The 25917-nt window shown below is 38.9% G+C and overlaps 1 protein-coding gene across 1 annotated transcript; it reads left to right on the top strand.

Moving 5' to 3' along the window:
* Positions 1–6507: 6507 nt before the first annotated feature.
* LOC115812497 (macrophage mannose receptor 1-like) lies at positions 6508–18937 on the top strand. Its single transcript, XM_030774976.1, has 11 exons — positions 6508–6532; positions 6809–7204; positions 7306–7641; positions 7950–8315; positions 8410–8754; positions 15843–16238; positions 16356–16691; positions 16772–17146; positions 17567–17935; positions 18395–18477; positions 18857–18937. The coding sequence occupies exons 1-11, from the start codon at positions 6508–6510 to the stop codon at positions 18935–18937; spliced, it is 3108 nt and encodes a 1035-aa protein (XP_030630836.1).
* Positions 18938–25917: the final 6980 nt, after the last annotated feature.

Raw genomic sequence — 25917 nt, forward strand, 5'->3', positions numbered from 1 at the left:
GCACAATTCTTATGCTAAACAGCCCCACTAATTGTGTCCTTAACTAAAATGGGTTGTTGTGAGGTATGCACAGATTGTAGCTGCCTCAGCAGGTTGGGTTGCTCTCCATGGCTAAGGGAATGTCCGAATCATCCCCATCATCAATGTCATCTTCCTCCACCAGAGGCACATTCCATGTCATTGCCATGTTATTTATCACAACACAGGCACCAACTACAACTGCAACTCTGTCTGGTTCCATTACTATGCCTGTCAGTGACCAAATACATGTATCAAGGGACACATTTAGATCCTACTTGGAATAATACTTGAACAATAATAAGAACAAATTTTCATTTTAGCATTTTTGTATTTAAAAAATTGCAGTTGGGTATATTGTTATATGACACTGTCTCTGTTAACGTCTGAAACTAAGTTTATCAGTAGCAAGGCAGGCATGGGTCTATGTCTATTTGAACTTCCTAACCATGATATCTAAATCACTTTTATGTAGATACGGCCACCACTTTTTCAGAAACCCGAAACTAGAATATAAATCGGTGTCGTCGTATAGGTCCAGCGGATTTAATCTGTCGTGAAGAACTCTTTGCTTATGCAGACCTTGTCCTCCTTCATTTTCATCATTTTGCAGCAGGTTTTCCACCTGCTCAAACCGAGAAGCCATATTAACGTTTTTTGTTTTGTTTTGTTTTTTACGGTGGACGTTGCACCTACTAAGTGTTAGGTGTAAGTTTTAAGATATAACTTAAGTCTACGTTGAGCGTATGTGATTTGGTGCAATGGTAGAACTTTTAGTTGTTTGTAAACTCGAACGTAGTGCTGATTTATGTTCGAACTAGGTAAAGATCGAACTTACGCTATGCTGGTGCAACCAGCTACAGACCTCTTCCTCCGTAGTTTGGTGCACGCCGGAACTTGCCATTGAGCCATAAGAACATGGTCCTCTGTCGCTCCTGTCGCATGCTGCAGCAAGGGTGTCTATGAAACCCGCAAGGGTTCCTAAGAAACCCTTGCTTGTTAGGAGATTATCGACTATTTCTCTACCTCTTTGGGCCATCTCTTCAGCAACTCCCTGTGAAATTTTGCTTCCCTACTTGAAGGGTTCTAATACCAAGAAAATAAGGACCCCTTAATGAAGTCCAAATTATTGCCACATTCAAATTTAAATTATTTAACATATTTGCTTGATTATCTTTGATTGTATTGTAAAATTTTACTGATGCTAATGTTAAACTTGTTTTGCTCACTTAGTAACCTATCAAGAACAAAAAACTGCAGGTATGCTGAATGTCTGATGTTGAGCAAACCTGTCTCTGACACAGCCCTGGGACACAACATTTCAGTGTGAGCTGACCAAACAGGCCTTACCATATCTCTTGTGTCCTCCCTCCTTACCATTTTCAAAAGTGCAGGAGAAAGGTGCAGGCGAAAAGTGCAGAAAACTGAAGGAGGTACAAGATGGACAGACAAGGTAAAAAGCATACATTTTAAAGGAATTTGCTACAACCCATTTTAAACAATTAATACATAGTAGGAATGATATATGTCTGGGTACAGGGTACATATTGTAGAATAAGATGAGCTGTTGTGAAAAGCTCTATTATTACTGCAATCAGCAGTTATAGGAATTTGAAGTTCTCCTCGATGAGCTAACCATAAATATGATTTTGAGTTTTCCAAAATTATCCATCTCAGTGGAAATGTGAACATGGTAAATAAATGGGTGATGTTTGTATGTAAATGCTTATTTATTCTTGAAAATTCTGAAAATTTAGTTGCCACCTCTCAAACATTAACACGTGATATGATGATGATGATGATAATACATGTACGATAGCAGTTCAAAAAACGTGCAATAATTCACCGGTAGGAAACGACTGCACCGTTTCGAATAAGCGTGAATCGGGAAAAAGCTCTGAGGAATAAAGTTATATCTGTAGATTCCGATATGACACAGGTATCTCTCTTTGTTTTTGGTCGTTATTTAGAGACGTTATCGAAATAAGTTCCTCTCGCCCTGTGCGCTTCTATTTCTTTTTCTTTCTTCCCGTCTACTTTTCTCTCTCCCTGTTGGTCCCCGTGAAGAACCGTGTCTTCCCACTCCTCGAAGGGAAAACACTTTCTCCCCCATTATTGAACATGTCGAACGGAGGAAATCATGTCAACTGGCAAGATTCAGATTATAACAAACAGGATACCAAATAGAATGATCATCAAACTATGAAGGAGCCCACTGTAATGTAGCCTAAGCGCTCTCTTTACCCACTATTGCAGTGTCAAAAGATAAATCGCACTCCGTCGAAGCAAGTCTAAATCGTATCGTATAGGATCTGCTTAAATCTTTCGTGCATTGGATCCTGGATAAAGTATGCAGTGCGCTTCGTATGGGTCTCAGGAGGAGAGATACACACCCATGAAAGTTATCCAGCATAATTTTGCTTACAGGCTAATAGGTTATCAAACTTCACCCCATTATAATGTAGCTATCCTGTTTTCTACAGCTCTTGAATAGGGCGCACTAGTCTTGCAAACGCTCAGTGTAAGCAAATAATTTCTGAAATCATACCATGTGTTCTACTTTACCACTTATACAACAAAGATAAATCTAACATTAGCTTGTCTTCAAGTAAGTGTTGCATACCTTAACTTGAAACACTGACTAATCTAAATGCTTACTTAAATGTTTGGATAGCATCCCTGGTGGAAATTCCAGTTGAAAATCCAGTAGCTAGTCTGTTGGAATGAACTGGTCTCAAATGGTCTGTACTGGTTTCAACTGGTTCCAGTTGGGTTTTCAGATTCTAATGGTTTGCCCAGTTAAGAATACCAGTTGAAACCATTTAAAACCCAGTTAGACCAACAGAGCTATGGGCAGTGGCTGCTTCTCTGGTTCCACTGAGTTGAAACCAATAGGATGTAACTGAAGTTGTCTGCCATTTATTTCAACTGGAAACAATTGGTCTCAACTGGTCTGACAAACCCAGTACCTTGGCACTTGGTGAGAAAGTGCTGTAAATTGAGAATGCACTCAAAAATAATGAAATATAATGAAATGAATTGCTTGATTAATCAATTAACAATGTACAAAGTGCACTAAAGAGAGTACATTGTTTTTTGAAAATGTCAAGTCATTTTCAAGTCAACATTTTAACCGTTGGTGTTTCTTTTAAAAATGAGTGTTTTTAAATTGAATATAGATTCAGTTTAAAAACAAATTGAGAATGCAGTAATGTATTCACTGTAATTCCAGGTTCCACTAATTGAAATTAGTTTAATCCATTTAAATGTGCACATTTGCATCTAGCTCAGTTTCCCATTCATGCTAGTTAATGACCCAGTTAAACGACTATGAGGTAATTGGATTGCCTCCTAAAAGGATTAACCACGAAAGGAGGGTTGCTGGCTGACAAAAATATGACTTTGAACTGGTTTATTCTCAAAAACGTTTCCTTATCTGCATACAAATGCAAATATCCAATGTCATTTCACAGGTTTTTGGAATGCTTAGTATTCAGGGCCGTCCCTTGGTTTTGGTGGTCCCTAAACCCAATGTGATCGTAGCTCCTCTCTCACTGCAGTCTGCCACTATCAGCACATTACTGAAGGGCTTGAACCTATTGTATAATACTGTCTTGATATATATGATTGGAAAGAGTTACATCACAGTTATCTGCGCATGAAGTTTAAGATTGGGATTTATGGCTGCTCATGGCTTTTAGGTTGAGGACAGTGATTACAATTCAGCTGCATTTAGATGTTCTTAAAAAAACTGGGACACCGACCTGAGACCTATTGCTGGACCTCTGTTTCAGCTATATAGGAGGAGTAGATGTGTTCCAAATTATTTTGCAAGAAAGTAAATCGATCTTACCTTTTTAGAATTTGGGTGGAATTCCCCTTTAAATGAAAAATGTGAAGTAAAACTGGACAAATGCTAAAAGGAACCACAAGCTCCTCTTAAATGACAAGGGAGAGAGGAGTTGGTTGTAGACGAAGGAAGTGCACCTGAGGAAGTTATCCACATATCAGAATTAAATGATCACAACATACTGCAAACTGGCAGTATTCTGTATCCACAAATTTTACACACCAAGGTATTATATAATGTACCTGATTTCATAAGCAGATTGAGAGGCAAAGATAATGACTCAGGATTGAACATCCACAGATTATTTTGTAGTGTGAGACGGTTACAGACAATGGACATAGCCTTGGAGGGATCAGGCAGGTTATTCGCCCCACTCCAAAAAACAAAAGGTGCGAAAAGCCAAACTAGATTCCAGCTCAAATAAACTATGCAGCTGCTACTTTAAGAACAGAAAAACCTCATAGTCACTACCATATGATGTTTTAGCGCTAAAACAGCTAATCCATCATTTTATTCTACACTAAATAAAATGTAAATTTCTAGTTGTGAACCACATTATTAAGACACAAAACTCTACTTGATGTGATGGACAAGGTTAAAAATAAAAGCAAGTTAACCTAATGGCCATGGCTTGTAGTGTAATAGTCATATTAGGTCAAAGAAAGGCATCCAGAATTTTTCAAACATGTTTCATATTTGGGTCATTCCATACCAACTCACCTAGGCCCTCCAGCTTTTGTCATGTATTTTCTTGAGATAATTCATGTGAAAACCTCATTTGAAGCTTGGCCCTCGGGACTGAATTTCATCATTTTTGCCATTCTTTGTAAGCCTCGCCAGTTTTTCACCGGATTGGGTTGAAGTTTGTGCTGAACATCCAAGAAACCCCAAGGATAATTTGCAACATGTATTCATGTAAATAGTTGTTGCTGAATGTCAGTAAGCAAATTTATAAATTACCCAAACGAAGAATCTTTCATTTTCAAAAATGAATATCTCCACTAGTTTTCACCTTCTTGCAACCAAATTTTGATTCTGTGTAGTATTAATATAGTTCTATCACATCTAGACATTATTTGGTCTTGCATAAAAACTTGAGTGCCACAGATCTTGCTAAATATAGCTTTGGAGCTGAAAAACCCACTCTTTAAGATATTTTGACTGTATATTCTCCCAAGAAGGAATATTTTAATTTCTTTGAAATTTTTTAGAAGTGTTAATATTCATTGCAGACATATAAAAATTTAAAGATGTTATATTACTGCTTTCATCATTTGAAAAATTTTTGAAAATAGCTCATTTTTCATACCTTTTCACTGGCTGTAATATTATATTCAGTGGTTTTATTTCATAGAGAGATATTTGTACTATGTTGACTTCAAGGTTTTCTAGGACTTCAAGGTTTAATAGGAAGCTATGCTATCACAAGTTATGACTAACTAGCGAGCCAGAAGGCTAAACAACTGGATTGAGGGATGGCTACTAACTTTAGCTGGTACTAGCCAACTATCTTGCAAACCAAACTATGCTTATATTTTTCAAACATAATTAAGTGTGTGTAACTAATTGCATTTCATTTTCCCATGTTTGAAAAAGGGATTGATGCTCTAGTATGCAACAAACCAAGTCATTACAACCTGTAACTTGCAAGTTTTCTTTTCAATGAATGAATAAATACATACATACATACATACATACATACATACGTGTGAATTTCATGCTTAAATATGAGATGTCTCAAACTTTCAAAATCTGTAAACTCATCCCTAAGCTATTTGATAATGCAACTAAATAGCCCACTAGATCAACCTAGCTGGGTTCTCTGAAGGCAAGCCTACAGCAGACTTACAACAAGAGAAAGGAACTGTAAAAAGCATGCAAATGTATTGTCGCAGGGACATAAGCAGACACTTACCCAGCTTATCACGCTAGAACTGGATATGTTACTATGAAGGAGCTATCTGATAAAAAGTAAAATGTGTTGACATCCCTTTAAGATATCACTTTAAACAAAGAATCATATGTTATTGTTCCCCCAGTTTAACTCACCATCATAGCAAATAGTGCGTTTATAATGAAAGTGTATATTTAGTTACCCCTTGAACTTTTCTGTTTAACAAAAATTTTAAAATATGCTAAAAAGAACGTCCCAGTTGGAGTGTGAGAGTGTGTTCAGATGTGTGAGACTGTGACAGTGATAGATAATATTCATTTTAACTTTTCCTCTGTAGACTGGTCTTCAACGATGCTTCTCCTGTTGCTGATCTCCGGTCAGTAGGCCTACATTCCACACATTCCACATCATTTAATTATGTAGAAATACAACCTTCAGAGCAGATGACACAAGAAAAAGAAAAATGTTTGGATTCAGTCAAAAGTTTCAAACTTTTGGCTGAATCCAGATGTCTTAACATGTGTGTGCCAACACACACATGTCTCTCACACATATTTTTGATGAATTGTTGTTATTGCATTTCCTATGGATTAAAGAATTCCTGTTCACTGAGTCTCTTATGTAATTAAGTGATTATCCCTTATCACTTATGATGATTCCAGGTAAAGATCACAGTAACAAATACTGTTAAGATAATATCTTTACTTGATGTTAACGTGGGTTTTGCTTATTTTAATTGCTAGACATGTTTGATCCCATTTTAGTGCAAGGTAACACAATTAAAGCATTATAAATAAATGGTAGAATATACACAGTGACCAAACTCTTTTATAGTATTTCCTTAAGAAGTGGGAAGATGGACAGAAAAGATTCATGGCTACTCAATTCATAGGAGTAGCCACGTCATACACCTTCATATGATGTTAGTATAGGACACAATCAATTCCAGCTTTCAATTCCATCTTTTTTGTTTGTCATTCCTGCTTTACTCATCTAAATGAGCTAAATTCATTCTATTTCTCTTTTAAAATGTGTGTCTTATTCAGGATTCTGCATACTCTCATTTTGCCTCCCCCGTCAATATCACTTTGTGAATGAGTTAGCAACCTGGACTGAAGCACAGAGGTACTGCAGAGAGAAATACACTGACCTGGCCACTACTGATAACATGGAGGAAATGAACAGGTTGACTGATACCGTGAATGCAAGAAGCTGTTATGGTAATGGCTTAGCCTGGATTGGTCTGTACGATGATCTGAACACCTGGAGATGGTCCCTGGACAACAGTGATTTCTACAAGGAAGGAGAGAGAGGTTTTAGGAAATGGTATATCAGAGAACCATATAATCGTGGTGGAGTGAGTCTTTGTGTGTACATTTCTTATTATGGGTTCTGGTATGAAATAAGGTGTTCTGTCCAGTTACCCTTCGTCTGCTATGATGGTGAGTGCTTATGGCAGAAAGAGGGTGAAATCCATTAAATGAGAAATTTAAGAATTTTAATTCTTAGTATTGAAAAACTTAACATGTATGTTCTTCTACAGGAACACAGAATGTTAATGAGAGTTATGTTGTCATTGCTGAGTTGAAAAACTGGACTGAAGCACAGAGGTACTGCAGAGAGCATCACACAGACCTGGCCACCATAAGGAATGTTACAGAAAACCAAAAAATACAACGCCTCTCAACTCATCACAGCTCTTACTGGATCGGTCTGTACAGAACCAGAACTTGGTCAGATCAGAGCAATTCCTCTTTCAGAAACTGGAGAATAGGACAACCAGACACTGGTCAGCAATGCACAGCTGTGTCATTTGCAGACTTAGGTCAATGGACAGATGAAGCCTGTACTTACACATACTCTTTTCTTTGCTACAGAAGTGAGTGAATACTCTGTTGGTGACAATTAGACTCTTAGCTGACAGTTTATCTTTGAGTTTGGTTTTAGTTACAGGTAGATACTATCTGGTTTAAAAATTTAATTATGGACTGCACGTTTATAGTGGATTTTATCTATAATAATTAATCAGTCCAGTGCATAAATACATAGTAATGTTTCGACCAACCAAAAAACAGACGCTTTTTTAAAACTTAAGTAGTCCTTTCAAGATGGTGTTCTGTTTTTGTTTTAGATTTGTGGTTCATATAAAGTAAATGAAGTGTCATCATGTTTTCTCAACAACAACAGAAATCATGTCTTCTCGCGAGTATTACTTCGTGAATGAATCAAAGACCTGGGCTGAAGCACAGAAATACTGCAGAGACAATTACACTGACCTGGCCACTGTTGATAACATGGAGGAAATGAACAGGCTGATTGATGCTGTAAATGGCAGTTATAATGGCTTAGCCTGGATTGGACTGTATGATGATGTGAACAGCTGGAGATGGTCCCTGGAAGACATTGATTTCTACAGGGAGGGAGAGCAAGAGTTTCGAAACTGGTACCATGTACCTTTTAACTTTCATGGGTTGGACCTATGTGTGTATACAAGTATTTATGGATGGCATGATTTAAGATGTGCCAACCACCTTCGTTTTGTCTGTTATGATGGTAAGGAATTTAAACAATGGCCAGACATCTACTTTTTAAGCGATCAAAACTGAGGCCTTAAAATAATTTGTAACACTCTAACAATGTTTTCCAGGTAAACATAATGCTACAGAGAGTTATGTCCTGGTTAATGACTATAAGAGCTGGACTGAAGCACAGACCTTCTGCAGAGAGCATTACACAGATCTGGCCAGTGTGAGAAACGAGAGTGAGCATCAACAGATCCTTAATATCACAAACGGTGATGCTGTATGGATTGGCTTGTTTAGAACTAGACTATGGTCAGACAACAGTGAGTCTTCTTTCCGAAACTGGAAAGGAGCTGTCTTTGAAGAACCAAATGGAAGATATCAGCATTGTGTAGCAGTGTCATTCCATGACTCAGGCAAATGGACAGATGAAAACTGTTTATTCAGTTTTCCTTTTGTCTGCTACAGTGGTGAGTAGATCTCTCTTATGATGAAGTCACAAGTTGTTTTATTATTTTCACACACGTCTGTCTTCACAGTGCCTGCCTAGTGTATGAATATGTATTCTAAGGGTTGAGATGCAAACTTCTGTGACTGACATAAAAAATGCATAATGCCCTTAGATTTTCTTAAAATCTTTTAACAGTATTGTTGGGACGTTTTCTAAGTGGCTATGTATGTCAGTAGTATGGAAATGGAGATGCTGAACTAACTTTATAGCATTCTGTTCTGTGTCACTACCTGTTCTTCTAGCTGCATTGTTGTTTCTCTGCAGCTTCTCGTGACTGTTGTTTTGTCAGAGAGCAGTCATTAGATCAAACAACAGCCCAAGCTGATTTAACAGACAAACAAACAAACAAACTTATCATTACTGTGGTTTCTCAGAGAGCACTTATTAGTCGCTTTGCTGAATGAATAAATTTAAATGATCAGCCAACAGCTCAAGCTGATTTATAAAAACAAACAAACAAACAAACAAAAAATGTTAGGTGATTCTTTGAATAAAACCAAGAGCATTTGTTCCAGCTACTAGACTTAATTTTATTCTCATTAATGTACATCAGGATTAAAGTAGCAGTTTTAAACTAAAAGTTCAGTTGATGATGGTAGTGATCTCCATCAACTTATTAGTACAGTACAGTTTGTCTTGGGTTGTTGATATGTCACCATCCCTATAAAGGAAAGTTAAAGTTCTATGAGGTGTATCAGTGCACCAGTGGTGAATAACATCTGTATGTTCAGTCACAAACTTTAAACTGGAAAGTGGACATGGCTCTGATTTGGTCCCTGAAGCATACCGAACTGTTATTCATTTCAGCTTGTTCTGGATGCTGTCATGTCATGCTGAAAGGTGAATCTCCATCCCAGTTGAAGTGTTCCTGTCCAAACATGGACATAAGGAGACCAATGATTAATCTCATGATTAATTTTCATATTTTTAAGTTTCTGTGTAAAGACTGTCACAGATTAAAACACGATGAGATATCCTGGCTTAACAAAGACGTGCATGACACCAAGTATATACCAGGCAATCTCCACAGACAAGTACTAAGCCATTCTGAAATGTCAGGTAGTGGCTATGTGTTTGTGCTTTGTGCTCATTAGAGAGATTAAGAATGACTAGATGGGTTTGTGGCTGTTGTGGACATGACAGCAGGAGATACTGCTACTGAAATATTAGACCTTGTTACTCTGTTTGAGTTGACTTACAGTTAGAAAAGTAATGAAAATATTGTCTCCATATCCAGCTGATGCCCAGTTGATCCTATTCATCATTCCCCCATCACCCATTAGATCACCATACCAACTTTTAAGAGATTCGTCTCCCAACTTGGGTTAGGATTAGGGTTAGGGTCACTGTTAGTTACTACAATACATGATGCCTACATCCTATTACATAGTTTATTAAATCTTTCATTGGGTCTGTTGTCTAAATACAGCAGTGAAAACAAACTGGAAACTGACAAATAACTACTCAGATTTATTTTGGTATGTTGCAACTCATAGTGTAATGACTGTGCATAATATAATAATGGTACATAATGTAATTTAAAAAAATGTAATAAAAACTCATGATTTAATAACACGCCTATGATGTAATAAAAATATTGATTGCATAATGTAACATATTTTTGCCCATAACGTAATACATTATTACGTTATATGCAAGTTAGTACATTATAAAGTGAGTAACAGTTGTTTTAGTGAATTATGCAATAACTTGAACGCATAAAGTAATAAAATATTAAAGTGTAAATTGAGCAGCAATAAAACATGTGATGAATTGGTAAGATATGAGTTTCACTTTTTACAGTGTCTACCAAAAGGACTGGACAATTAAGGTATTGCTGTTTCAATACTGCTGCTTGATGATAATTTAAAGTTTTAATAACCCGTTTTTCAAGCAGTTTAGAGCAGGGCCATAACCATAATACACAACATAATAACCGCCCCCCATTGTTCGAATTTCTTGTGCTATTAAGCAACACCCAGTCAAGAATGAATATCCAAAAGAATTGACTGCATTGGAGTGGTGGAACACTGCTCGTCAATGCCAGTTTTCTCTGAGACAGCCAATCGTAAAAGAGGAAGCAGGATTTACTTTGGCAGAATAGGCTGTCTTTGATCACTCATCCCAAATAAGTCAGATGAACTGGATGATTATTCTACTTGACTGGTTTGTTATTTTATTGGACATTACAGTGTAATATCAGAGAAACAGGTAAGCCAGCACCCTATTCAATGTAAGACCTCTGAAAAAGTATTTTTTATCACGAACATCATGAAGTTCAGACTCATCTCGTTTTCCACCTCGTTTATCCAGGACCAGGTCGCAGTAGTAGCAGGCTGAGGAGGGCAGCCCAGATGTTCCTTTCCCCAGTCACATCAACCAGTTCTTCCTGGGGGATCCCAAGGCGTTCTCAGGCCAGCCAAGATATATAATCCTTCCAGCATGTTCTGGGTCTGCCCTGGGGTCTCCTCCCAGTTGGTTGTGCTCCAGAGGGAGGCACCCAGGAGGCATCCTGACTAGATGCCCAAACCACCTCAGCTGGCTCCTTTCAATGTGCAGGAGCAGCGGCTCTACTCCAAGCTCTTTCCAGATGTCTGAGCTCCTCACCCAGACACTAAGCATGGACCCAGCCACCCTGCAGAGGAAATTCGTTTCTGCCTCTTGTTTTATCCGTGATCTCATTCTTTCAGTCACTACCCAGACCTCATGACCCTAGGTGAGATTTGGAACAAAGATCCAGTCCAGTACAACGACTGCATGACTGCCGCTGTTGCCCTGATCTGCCTGTCGATCTCCTGCTCCATTTTACCCTCACTCATGAACAAGACCCCGGGATACATGAGGCACATGAGGCAGTTACTCACTCCCAACTCAGAGGGGGCAAGCCAACGTTTTCCAGCATAAAACCATGGCCTTAGACTTGGAGGTGCTGATCCTCATCCCAACCTCATCCAAACCACAGCTTGATGAGGCCAACAGGACCACATCATCTGCAAAGAGCAGAGATGCAATCCTTAGGTCACCATACTGGACACTCTCCACCCCCCGCCTGTGCCTTTAAATCCTGTCCATGAAAGTCATGAACACAATTGTAGACAAGGCACAGCCCCGGCACAGTCTAACGCCCACGGGGAATGAGCTTGACTTAGTGCCAAGAATGTGGACCAGGGCTTCAAACCAGAATTTTTTTTCAGTCAGTTCATTCTGAGCAGAATCGGTATTGTAACGTTTTTGGTTTTGTGTTCCACCTTGACATTATCGTTCCCTAACCAGTTAGAACCAGATGAATTACTGATTAATAACGTTCTATGTAGGGCTGCTTGACATGACAGTATGTATCTTTCAGATGATATAAAACTGTCTACAGATAGATATTTTACTTTAAGGTTTATATCGCTAATGTCACAGAACATTACAAAAATGAATTGCATCACTAACTAGGAGCACTGCAGTCCAATCTGTTCTTGGGCTGAAATCCACTGTGGCTTCACGGTCATTTGATTGGTTTGCGATCGTTGTCAACCACAGAAGGCAGGAATTGAACTATGCACCAAAGTTATTGCAAGCAGAAAATATTTAGATTTTTTGTAATAAATAAAAGAATGAAAAAATAACGTTATTAACTGGTTACCATTATTTCAAAAAAATGTTTCCGTTCCGGAACCTTAAAAAATGTAAACTTTCTGGTTTCGTTTTTGTTTCTAGTGAAATATCGATTGTCTCCGTTTTTCATTTTCATTCCTTGAGCTGGTTCAAAGCCTTGATGCAGACACAGCTCTCACTGCGGTTATATGGAGACCGAATGGCTCGCAGCAGCAACTCTGGCAACCCATACTCCTGCAGCACCCCCTACAGCACACCTTAGGGAACACGGTCATAAGCCTTCTCCAGATCCACAAAACATATGTAGACTGGATTGAGAAACCCCAATGATCCCTCCAGTATCCATGCAAGGGTGAAGAGCTGGTCTGCTGCTCCATGGCCAGGGCGAAATCCACATTGTTCCTCTTGAATCCAAGGTTCAACAATCAGAGGCGTCTCCTTTCCAGCACCCTGGAGCAAGCCTCCCCAGGGTGGCTGAACAGTGTGATACCTTTTTAAAAATGGGAACCACCACCTCCGTCTGCCACTCCACAGGCACTGTCCCTGACCTCTACGCAGCACTTCAAGGCAGATCTCATCCACTCCTGGTGCCTTGCCACTGGGGAGTTTCTTAACTGCCTCAGTGACCTTCCACCGTCCTACCACATCCTCAGTCTAGGTCAGAACCTCCCCATCCCTTCTGAGAATAGCCTGGATGAGGCCCTTCCTGCCCCTCCTGAGTCACCTGATGGTTTGCCAGAACCTCTTTGAGGCCAACTGAAAATTCTTCTCCATGGCCTGCTTGAACTCTGCCCATACCCAAGCTTTTGCTTCCACAACTGCCATTGCTGCAGCCCTTTTGGACTCCCAATAACTCTCAGCCAATTCCGGAGTCCCCCAAGCTAGCCAAGCCCGGAGGGCCTCCTTCTTCAGCCTGACAGCCTCCCTCACTGATGGCATCCACCACCGGGTCCTTGGGTTGCAGCCATGACAAGCACCGACGACTGTCTGGCCACAGCTCAAAGCTGCTGCTTCAACAATGGAGGCTTCGAACAGGGTGCATTCGGACTCCATGTCCCCAACCTTCCTTGGGATCAGGGAGAAGCTCCTCTGGAGCAGTGAGTTGAAGACCTTCCAGACAGGGTCCTCAGCCAGATGTTTCCAGTTCCCACCCTCACTACATGCTTGGGTTTACCAGGTCTGTCTGGCAGCCACCCTCTCCATCTGACCCAACTCACCACCAAGTGGTGATCAGTTGGCAGCTCTGCCCCTCTCTTCTCCCAAGTGCCCAGAACATACACTTGCAGGTCTGACGAGACGACTACAGAGTTGACCATCCACAACTGGCCTAAGGAGCTCTGGTACCAGATACACTTGTGAGCTGCCTTTTGCTTGAACATGGTGTTCGTTATGAACAATCCACGAATCGCACAGAAGTCCAACAACAAAGCACCACTCGGGTTCAGATTAGGTAGGCTGTTTCTCCCAATCACCCCCTCCAAATTTCTACATCGCTGCCAACGTAAGCACTGAAGTCTCCCACTCTGTAAAACTACAGAGTCCCCAGATGGTGCCTTCGCTAGGACACTTCCCAGTGCCTCTAGAAAGGCTGGGTACTCTGAGCTGCCATTCAGCGCATATGCCGTCACAACAGTGAGTGACCCCCACCCCCCCGCAACCTCAATTCGCAGTGAGATGACCCTCTTGTTCACCGGGACAACACAGTGGCGTTCAGTCGGGGGCTAACAAGTAACCCCACACCTGCCTGAACCTCTTGTCCCGGGCAACTCCAGAGAGGGATAGAGTCCAGCCCCCATTCAGGAGTTTGGTTCCAGAGCCAAGGCTTTGCGTAGAAGTGAGCCCAAATATATCTAGTCATTATCACTCAACCTCCTGCACAAGCTCCGGCTCCTTCGCCCCAGAGAGGTGACCTTCAACATGCAAAAAGTCAATTTCTGCACCATAAGTCCAGTCTGCCAGGGACCTTAACCCATACCGCCACCCATGTGGCATCACACCTGGCACCTATTTCATCTCTTCCAGGTGGTGGGCCCACGGGAGTGCAGCCCCATGTGGCTCATTCAGGCTGAGCCAGCCGGACTCCGTGTCAGGTCCGGCCACCAGGCGATTGCCTACAAGCTCCCCTCCTGGGCCTGGCTCCAGGGGGGGGGCCCGGTAACCCTATTCCAGGCAAGCGCTTCATGAATTGTTTTTTGTCTGGCTCCTCACCTGAAACCTCTCTGCCTTGGGTGACCCCACCAGGAGCTACATGCTCCAGACAGCAAAGCTCCCAGGGTCACAGGGGCACACAAAACCCTGCACCATCCAGGAGGGAAAGTTCAAACTGAGTAACATTAAAATTTAACTGGAGGTAACATTTGCTGGTTACCTGGCTATGTTCTGTGTGGCACATACAGTAGGTAACTGTTACCTCATTGAAAAGTTGTTTAGTAGTTAAGATTTATAAGTTTACAAAAAGAGTGTTAAATAATGAATTAAGAAAAATATTCTATTGTTTATTCTATTCTTTTTTCTCAAAGTTGTTACATGGCACTAACAATCTTGATTATTAAGCAGCATTTAAGCAGGTAACCAAGTAATATATTCATCTTTATAGTAATAACGTAGCTACTGCCGTCTCTCACTTTTTCTAATGTTGCAGAAGGGGGGCTGTATTTGAAAAGTCGGAATTTTCTCAGGAAAAAAAAAAAAAAAGTAAAGTCATGTTTAGCCATAGAAACTTCAGACTTTAATAGGGTAATTTAAATGAGTGTGTAAAAGTGTAATTGCCATAGTCTGTGTTAGCTAGAAATAATTTTCTTTCATCATCTGAACAGCTAGTCAAAGGTTTGCCATCAACACTTGAAAGACATTTAGAAATGGTCATTAATACATTCAGAAATGGTCATTTAGAGAATGACTTGGGCATTTTATTACATTATGTGTTCAAGTTATTACATAATTCAACAAAACGACTGTTTCTCACTTTATAATGTAGTAACTGGCATATAACATAATAACATATTACATAATGCACAAAAATATGTTACATTATGCAATCATAATTTTTATTACATTATAGGCATATTATTACATTATATGCTGTTATTACACTATGAGTTGCTACATGGGGTAGTAACACCGGCAGTTAGAAAAGTAATGAGACCATTGTCTGTATATTCAACTGATCCCACATCGCTCCCATTCATGGTTCACTATTTCACCTAACATTTCACTGTTCCAAAGACATTCATTTGCTGACTTGCAATGATTGTTCTTTAAAGGATCCTATCAGAAGGCATAATTTTGTATTGTATTTAACCCACTGTATCTTGATATATGATTAAGAATCTCTTCTATATTTATTTGCATGCAATTTCATATGTGTCACTTATATATCCTGTATTAATCTTACGAGCTTTACCAAATATGTTATAAACGCTTTTTAACTAATGTCTCAAACAGAGATTTGCAACCTTTCATCATGCTCTCCTCGTCAGTATTACTTTGTGAATGAACCAAAGACCTGGACTGAAGCACAGAAATACTGCAGAGACAATTACACTGACCTGGCTACTGTTAATGACATGGAGGCAATGAACAGGTTGATTGAAGCTGTAAACACCATCAATTGCAGTTATAATGGCTTAGCCTGGATTGGACTGTATGATGATGTGAACAGCTGGAGATGGTCCCTGGAAGACAGTGATTTCTACAAGGAGGGAAAGAGAGATTTTAGGAACTGGTATTTTGAAGAGCCCAAGAATACTGGTGGAATGATGCTATGTGTCTACATGTCATATTATGGGACATGGTATGAGAGTAGTTGTTCATCGTCGTTTTGGTTTGTTTGCTATGATGGTAAGAACCAATTTCGACTGAAACATATTACTGAACAAAATAAAGGATATTTCTTTGTAACAGTTGGAGGAATTCTAAACATTACTCTGATTCAAATATTTAATACCTTTCTTCTAGGACAGAATGTCAGTAATCATTATGTTCTGGTTGATCAGTCCATGAGCTGGACAGAAGCTCAGAGCTACTGCAGACAACATTACACTGATCTTGTCAGTGTGAGAAATGACAATGAGCTACAACAAATCTTAAGTATCAGAGGGACTAGCACAGTGTGGATTGGCCTTTATAGAACCCGTCTGTGGTCAGATGAGAGCAACTCCACTTTCAGAAACTGGAGTCCTGGACAGCCTGACAATGCTGGAGGGAATCAGAACTGCACAGCTGTGTCTTTTAGTGACTCAGGCAAATGGACAGATGAAAAGTGTCTGAACACTTTTCCCTTCTTCTGCTACAGTGGTGAGTCTTTTTTAATAGTTTATTTAATATAGAAAACTGACAAAACCATCTACAACATAAAGTTTTTTTTTCTACAGTCATGGAAAGTATGCGCTCTCGTCAGTACCATTTTGTGAATGAATCAAAGACCTGGGCTGAAGCACAGACATACTGCAGGGACAATTACACTGACCTGGCCACTATTGATAACCTGGAAGAAATGAACAGGCTGATTGATGCTGTAAATGGCAGTTATAATGGCTTAGCCTGGATCGGACTGTATGATGATCTGAACAGCTGGAGATGGTCCCTGGAAGACAGTGATTTCTACAAGGCGGAAGAGAGAGAGTTTCGAGCTTGGAACAGAGAACCTGATGACCTTCATGGTAGAGAATTTTGTGTTGTCATGGGCAGTAATGGAGCATGGTTTGACAGAAGGTGTAATTGGCATTTCCACTTCATTTGTTTCGATGGTGAGGACATATCATTACGGTTCTTTCAGTGTTTAAAATACTAAAGCTGCCTGTGTTTGTAGAGTGTGATGCTCTTTCATGTCTAATGTTTGACCTAGAATCCTAGTGTAAAAAAAAAAACATAGCCTTTTACAGGAGTGCTTCAACAATGCACTAAAGATTATAGAGTAAACAGAACAGTTTATAAATGGATTTCCTGGGTTTCTCAAAGAGACCCAGTGGTGAAGTATAGCAGGATGAAGTTCATTCTTGTGGTCATACGATGAATCTGAAGGGGGACCAAAATGTTAATTCTCTAAAGGCTGTCACACCTACAGACAGAGGTACAGCATATGAAAACATGTTGCAACCATTTGACTAATTTCAAAGGGGAAAATATTGAATGGGAATTTAAACTGCAGCACTCTTCATGTTCTCCAGGTAGAGAAAATGCTACAGAGAGTTATGTCTTGATTAATCAGTACAACACCTGGACAGAAGCTCAGAGCTACTGCAGAGACCATTACACAGACCTGGCCAGTGTAAGGAATGAAACTGAGCAAAAACTGATCCATAATACAACAAGGGGAAATTATGTGTGGATTGGCCTGTTTAGAACCAGTATGTGGTCAGACAAGAGTAACTTCTCTTTCACAAACTGGAGGTCAAGCACCTCTGAGCAGCCAGACAATGGTGGATACCTTCCAGGTGTGATTGGGACAGAGCATTGTACTGCTGTGTCTTTTGGGGACTCAGGCCAGTGGACAGATGAATACTGTCTTGACAGGTTCCCGTTTGTGTGTTATAGTGGTGAGTAGATTATTTCTTTAACTTTTATACCACTGAAAATCACATGCTACAGGAGCTTTATGAATTTATATTAATGCATGATGATCTCTAACATGTGTTTTTTGGGGGGGTTTTTTTGGAACAAATGACCATTGACAATGGTATGGTCATCAGACCAGGAACCTTCCAGAACAGGTATGTGTTTTTTCAGGATTTAAATAATTCTTTTGATCAAGAGCAGGCCAAACTGAGGTGACAGATAAAGTTACTCATTTAATGAAGAACATTCCCATATGCACTACTGTACTTGTACTTCTTTAACCCTCATTTACATGACTGAACACTTTTCCTAAGCCGTACATGTACTGCGAAACAGAAATATATCAAGCTAAAACTAAATCATATTCATGAAAATGAGCATGTAGGGATACCTCTACTTGGTGGAGCACTGCTCAAAGTCATATCGCTGGGTCTTCACAGATCATGTCATTGGACTAAGAGTGAAAATCACCACGCTGGAAAATCTATCCCAGTCTGATATTGAAGAATTGGTGTCAGTGCAGGTGAGCGGTCATTTTCAGCTATGATATCAAACAAATTTACTATTAGCATGCGTTTTATCCTAAATTCTTCCAAAATCACTCCACGCTATAGCTATGAGGGTAACAGAACAAAGATTTTACTTGAGTTCAGCTGGGTAGGGACAGGCAAAACAAGGGAGTTTTCTTTTTCTTCTGTTTATTCAACAACAAACTGTTGTAGCAGTTTGCATTTTGGAGTCAGTAAAACTCTTTGGTTAGAGATTAGGGACTGTGAGGAAAAAATGTGCCAAAATCTCTTTTTTTAAGATGTAAATGTTTAATATCTAATTAATAATAAAAATAAATAAGACTATGACAATATTAAAACCCACTTCTGTATATTTTTTATTTTCTTTTGTAGTTAAAAAGGGAATTTATGAAACTGGGGCTTCCAAGCAACTTCACTCTGACTGTGAAGCACACTCGTAAGGTTAACCCCTGAGAGATGAAGAGAACATGACACAAAGAAGACCCTCAAAACTTTTCCAAAAGTTTCATCATTTTCAGTTATAAAATCTACTATGCATATTCATAATCTGGTAACAAACAGTCTTGTAGATAAAGCTGGAGGTAACCAACTGCTGATGTCCAACTGCTTGACTAGTCTGCCTACACCTAAAGTGCTTTTCACACCAGAGTCCAACCTCTCAGGGTTGCCAGTGAGTGACAATAAAGAAGGAGAAATATCAAATATATACATACATATACATATATATATATATATACACACACACACACACACACACACACACACACACACACACACATATATATATATATATATATATATATATATATATATATATATATATATATATATATATATATCAGATGTATCAGTTTGGCTGCAACATGGTCAAAGTAATAAAAAAGGGTTAAAATTAGAGGATAGAATGACATTATATGATTTGAGGCACATATTATACCAGGAACCATGTATTTTACAACTGCTTCCTCTGTTTTAAATGTCAGATAAGTTATAGGTAGAAATTTAGAGTTCACCATCAGCATGCTTTGACAGCTCTTTAGCTTGTACAAATATCAGCACCATGTTCCTCCAGGGCCATTTAGGATTCAAAGAAGGAAAAGTTATTTGGTTTTAATTATCTTTGTGATTTTATGATTTACTGGCAATGCATGTTAGTTTCCACAAAAAGCAGCTGACTCCATGATGTGAAATAAAAACAAGTAAGAAAGGAAAAAAAAGAAAGTATCTAACTTTTTCCATAAAAATGTTATGGAAACATGCTCTTTACTTTATTGAGGAGTAGATCTAATGAATAATGGTTGAGAAATTTGTTTGTGAATGCATCCCTTATTCAAATTTTTCTTAACATTCGGAAGGAGATTAAAGAAACTTGCAAGGCACCATCTTTTGTAACATGATGATTGATTATTCTTTCTCAATCAAATAATCAAGGTGATGAAGTTTGTTCTTTTCAGTATATTACTATATTTCAGTCACTAGGTTTGTTATTCTTTCATACATTGCCATTCTCTTAGAACAATAATATGTCAATGCATAACAGAACATCTCATCTATCAAAAATACATTGTGGCATAGGAGTGGGCTTTATGGTAAGTGGATGTAATATTCCAAATCCAAGCCAAAAAGTATATCTTTTATGTTCTTTTTCTATAATTTGAATACTGGATGAGATAAAAAAAAAAAATGTCAGCGAATGATTTGGACATTTTTTTTCTTCAAGTTCCCATTTAATAAAGCACAAGCTTGGGCGCAACTCAGTTTATTGAAATGCTGTCACAACCTGCACTGCCATTTTGGACTTTTGGTTTGACATGTCTTTGTGCTCCTGTTCTCTGTCTGTCTCCGCCCCTCACCTGTTCCTGTTTGTCTAATTATTGACCTTGTTAATTTTACCCAATCCTGTTTTGCCCTGTTTAGTTCTCCCTCTATTTAAGTCCTAGTGTTTGCCTTGTCTTTGTCTATCGTTGTTTGTGTATTTTGCGCACTGTCATGCTGCACCTTTTTGTTATCGGCTTTTTGTTATTAGTCTGCACTTGTATTTTGGTCTTCATTTTAAGTAAAGTCTTCCGTTTTGTCACTTCAACCATCGTGTCTTTGCACTTGGGTCCTGCACCACACCGCCAGCGTGACAAATGCATAAAATTACATCAGTTCCATTTCATCTAATTTAAATGTCTGTTTGATACACACACACACACACACACACACACACACACATATAAGTAGATAGATAGACAGATAGAACATTAAGAATCTTTAACAACAGTATTGTGTTTTAACATGTCTAACATGTTTTAATTTCACAGGCATGCTGTTGTCTCTTCCAAAACAAACAGTCAAGTGAACAAAGAGTAGCCTAAATGTTTAAAGGCAAGGCATGATGATGCAGTGTAAGCTCATACAAAGTTAGCTTTACAGCTGACTAATCTTGTCTTTTCATTAGTAGCTTCTCTGATCACTTTATGTCTTACCTGGTCATTCAAACTGAGTCTTTGTATTTCAGGGCACTGCTATGCAGAGGACATCTACTGTCTTAATTCATGTTGTCAGTCAAACCAGTGTGACAAATGGTGGTTGATTTAGTCTGTGATTCTGTTAATTAGTCTGCGGTTAATTTAGGCTGTGGCTTCACCTCAGTTGACTTAGCCAGTGCAAATCTAGTGGGACATTTAGAATTCTTTACCTGTGTTAAATTACCACAAAACATTCCTAAACAAATGAACTGTGAAAGACAGACAACATAGACAAGAATGTAGCTGCATGCATGTTTAACAAAATCATTTTGCCACAACTTCCTTTATATGTACTCATAAAAGAGAAAATACTTTTTATGGGCTAGACTATTTTCTGTACTGTCCTGTGAGCTGTCTAACTGGCTTATCTAGATAGTTTGTTAGATTACATTACACACCTCTCTGTCAAACTCTCCTCTCTGTCTAGGCGTCTCTCTCTTTTGCTCCCTCTCTCTATTTCTTAATCAACCAAGGACTTGAGGTCAGGTAAGCCACGTAGTCTGTAGTCCAGCAACATCTGCCCATAGGCTTTACCCTAGACACAGAAGGGATTGAGGGATGAGAATGAAGAGAGAGATAAGGGATTTGAGATGGATCAGAGATGCAAGAAAACGCAGCTAATATAAAAAACAGAAATTAAAGGAATTCTAAAACACAATAGCACCCCTCTTTTGTTCTTCTGTTATGGAAAAATTTATCTGAGGGTCGCTCTGCAGTGATGCCACGCCACCCCCTCCTAAAGAGTTACGAAGAACGAAGTTTAGGCCGTGAATACCAGGCAATTCATATCTACAAGAGAAGGAGAACCGAAAGCTATGAGTGACATTCAACACATATTTGCACATGAAAGAGGGTGAAAAAGGATGTTTGCTTGCAAACACATGCACACAACAACACACACCATAAATTCATCACGAGATAATAATGGAATTAATTTTAGCATGCTCAGTGGAACCAGCTGTCAGTAGAGAGAGAAAAAGGTGGAGTCTTCTATTAGAAGTGAATCGAGGGCTGAGTTTATGAAAAATCCATCAGCAACAGTGAGATTGTACAACCATCAAGGCATGTTGTTTCCTTGGCTGTCCTGTGTAGATTGTATAAAAATCACTATGTTCATTCTCTTTAAGCTTTTATATTATCCTATACAATATCCATATTTAATATTAAGTATATTCTCCAAACATGACAACAGAAAAAAGCCAGAATTTCCATGACTATATGAAGTTCATCTTCACAAGGAAAGCAGCTCATTTGATCTGAAAGGGCTAAAAAGAGGACTTTCACTTTCACTGACATATACAATGCACTACTGCATAATAATGCTACAATAATATTAATATTTAACATTTTTACTAGGCCTTGTGAACATTATCAAGTACTCATGCCAATGTGTCTTCATAGCTGATGTTCATGAAGCCCCCCTTTACATTTTCCAATTTCCAGAAATTTTGGGGGCTAAAATTCTTCCCCTTCTTGTTGAATGTCTTATTGAGCTAATCTGTCTCTGACACACCCTTGGGACACAGGATCCAATGCACGTTCTGAGCTGACCTCTGACAGTGTAAAAGTGTAACCAAACAGGCTTAACATACCTGACACTCTTGTTTCCTTTCTCTTTACCATTTTCAAGACTACAGGAGATGGATAACTGAAGAAGGGAAGATATAAAATGGAAAGACAAGGTAAAAAAGACATGTATTTGAAAGGAATCATCATTTCAAACAATTTATACATGGTAGGAATAATATTTGTCTGGGTATAGAGTATATATTACAGGGTAAGATGAGCTGTTCTTTACAGATTAAAACGTGATATGATGATACTATGGTGATGATGATACATTTACAGTAGCAGTTCAAAAACGTGTAACGATTCACCAGTACGAAACGACCGCACAGATTCAAACAAGCTATATCTAGCAAAAGTTGTGAGGAACCTGTAAAGCTGAATCTGTACAGTCTGTTACGACACGGGTATCTCTTTTTTCATCAGTATTTAGAGACGTTATCAAAGTAATTTTCTTTCGCATCGTGCACTTTTATATCTCTTTTTTTCTCCTTGTCTACGTTTCTGTCTTCCTGTCAGTCACCGTAAAGTCCTCCTCCAAGGAAAACACTTATTCCCCAGTTGTTGACGAAGAAAGTCACGTCAATTGGCAAGACACATAATTTACAATAAAGGGGACACCACATAGAACGGTCATCAAATTATGAAGGAGCGCACTGTAATGTAGCCTAAGATCTCTCTCTCACTTTCTCCCCACTGTTAAACCAGTGTCAAAACATAACAGATAATCGCTCCCCACCGAATCAAGCCTAAATCGTATCGTATCGAATCTGCTTAAATTATATCTTTCGTGCATTGGATCCTGGATTAAGTATCATGGTGCGCTTCCTATGGATCTCAGTTATCCAACACGTATCTTTTGTACAACGGATCCTGGGTTAAGTATCAAGGTTGGCTTCGTATAGATCTAAGAAGGAGAGATACACACTCATAAAAGTTATTCAGCATGATTAGCTTAAAGGCTAATCAGTGAACAAACGTCACTCCGCTGTAATGTGGCTGCCCATTTTTCTCCAGCTCTAAGGCAGTCCTACAAGTGCACAGTAGCCGACAAGCAAATAACTTCATGAGCAAATAACTCATACCATGTGTCCTGCTTTATCTGGAAAATAAATCTAACAGGTAGATTCTTCAAGAAACACTCTTTGTCACATACCTTAACTTGGTACTTTGCCAAACTTAAATCCTTAATGAAATGCTTTTGATAGAATATTTGCATTTCCCATACTTGCTGGTAGATGACCCAAGTAAACGACAGTGAGGGTGTTGAATTGCCTTCTGATAGGGTTGACCATGAAAGAAGGGTTCCTGGCTGACAAAAAAAAGCAACATCAAGCCAGTTTATATTCAAAAACTTGTCTATATCTGCATCCAAGTGTAAATATCCAAAGTAATTTCTCAGGTTTTTGGAATGTTTAGTATTCTGGACTGTCCCTTGGTTTTGGTGGTCCCTAAGCACAATGTGATCTTAGTTCCACCCTCACTGCAGGCTGTCAGTAATCAGCACAATACTAACAGTCTTAAACCTACTCTTTAATACTGTCTTATATGATCTGAAAGAGTTACAATCACAGCTTCCTGAACATATATGAAGTTTAAGATTGGGATTTATGGCTATTCAAGGCTATTAGGTTAAGTGCAATGAGTACTGTTTAGCTGCATTTAGATGTTCTTAAAAAACTGGGACACTGGTATGAAAACCTATTGCTGGACCTCTGGTCTCACTAAATAAGAGAAGTAGATGTGTTCCAGTTTTGCAAGTAAGTAACTCAATCTTACCTTTTTAGAATTTAGGTGGAATTCCCCCTATAGTGAAAATGTCTGGTAAAATAAGGCAAATACAAAAAGGAACCAAAGAGTGAATCACAAGATCCTCTTAAATGGCAAGGGTGTAATCTTTATTGGTTGTAAACTTTAGAAGTGCATCAGAGGTTATCCATATATCAGAATTTACTGAACAAAACATGCTTCTAGCTTGCGGTATTCTAAACCCACAAATTTTAAACAACAAGGCTTATGTGTTGTTCTCACACTGTATAGTGTAACTGATTACCAAAGCATTCAACGGGATATTGGATCACACAATTAGATCTTGTTAGATCTTGTTACTACTACAGTGATACTGATGAAGTGAAGTCTGGAGAGAACACTTTTCAGGACTGTTCAATGACTGAATCAGTCATGTGACATGGTTACTGGAATGATAGCGAGAATTCATAAACAGATTGAGGGATGAAGATAATGACTCTGCAGTCTGATCAGAATTGAGCATCAGTAGCCCACAGGTTATTTTGTATCGTCGGATGGTTACAGACAATGGGCTTAGCCTTGGAGGGGTCATGCAGGTTATTCAACCTAGCTCAAAAAACGAAAGGTGCAAAGAGTCAAGCTAAATGCCAGTTCAAATAAACTATGCATCTGGTACTTTAAGAACATAATAACCACATAGTCGCTACCATATGACTAAACTAAAATGTACACTAAATTAATATTTAAATTTTTAGTTCTGCACCACATTATTAAGACACAAAATTACTTGATGTGCTGGGCAAGGTTCAAAATAAAAGCAAGCTAACCTAATTGCCGTGCTTTATAATGTAATAGTCATATCAAGTCAAAGAAAGGCATCCAGAATTTTTGAAACCTGTTTGATATTTATGATTCAAAATCACTTCATATATTCATGGATTGTGTAGTATGAGGTAATCTTCATAATGCTGGACACTAAAGATAGGCAATGAGAACAGGGAGGGGGTAGAAACTGGCTAAGGGAGGAAACTTACATTTATGCAATTAACTTAAGAACTGTAAGGCCTATTATGCATATCGTCCATGCTCCCAGTAGCTATATGTTGCTGCCTGCAACTTTCCAACCATGTCTCCACGCAGTTTTTCATTTCCTCCATTATTTATTTATTTTTAAAGCACCTTGGTATTTTCCGTACTGATTGAAGCATGCAACAGTGGCAGCGAGTTATGACCTCCGACCCACATGGTTGTTTTTGGCACACGTCAGTATGTGGCATGAATATGTTGGAAATTATAGATTTGAAATTGCTGTGTCACAAGTGGAATCATTGATGTAAGATTCCTGGTCTGTGCCGAATCATCCAAAAGACCAATGAATGAATGACTGCTTACATGCATACATACATGTGAATTTCATCATCATCATATCATCATCCTTAAATGAGATGTCCCAAACTTTCAAAGTCTACAAACTCATCCCTATGCTGTTTGATGACGGAACTGTCAAGCTAGGTAGCTTAATGTAGCTGGGTTGTCTGAAGGCAAGCCTATAGCAGACCGACGGCAAAAGAATTGAACTGTAAAAAATATACAAACATACAGTGG

Source organism: Chanos chanos, chromosome 5 (assembly GCF_902362185.1).
Source record: "Chanos chanos chromosome 5, fChaCha1.1, whole genome shotgun sequence".
NCBI classification, from domain to species: Eukaryota; Metazoa; Chordata; class Actinopteri; order Gonorynchiformes; family Chanidae; genus Chanos; species Chanos chanos.

Coding starts and splice junctions, on each gene's coding strand:
- LOC115812497 (XM_030774976.1), top strand. CDS start 6,508: ATGTTTGATCCCATTTTAGTGCAAG. Junction 6,533..6,808: donor TGATCCCATTTTAGTGCAAG/GTAACACAATTA, acceptor TGTCTTATTCAG/GATTCTGCATACTCTCATTT. Junction 17,147..17,566: donor CCACTTCATTTGTTTCGATG/GTGAGGACATAT, acceptor CATGTTCTCCAG/GTAGAGAAAATGCTACAGAG.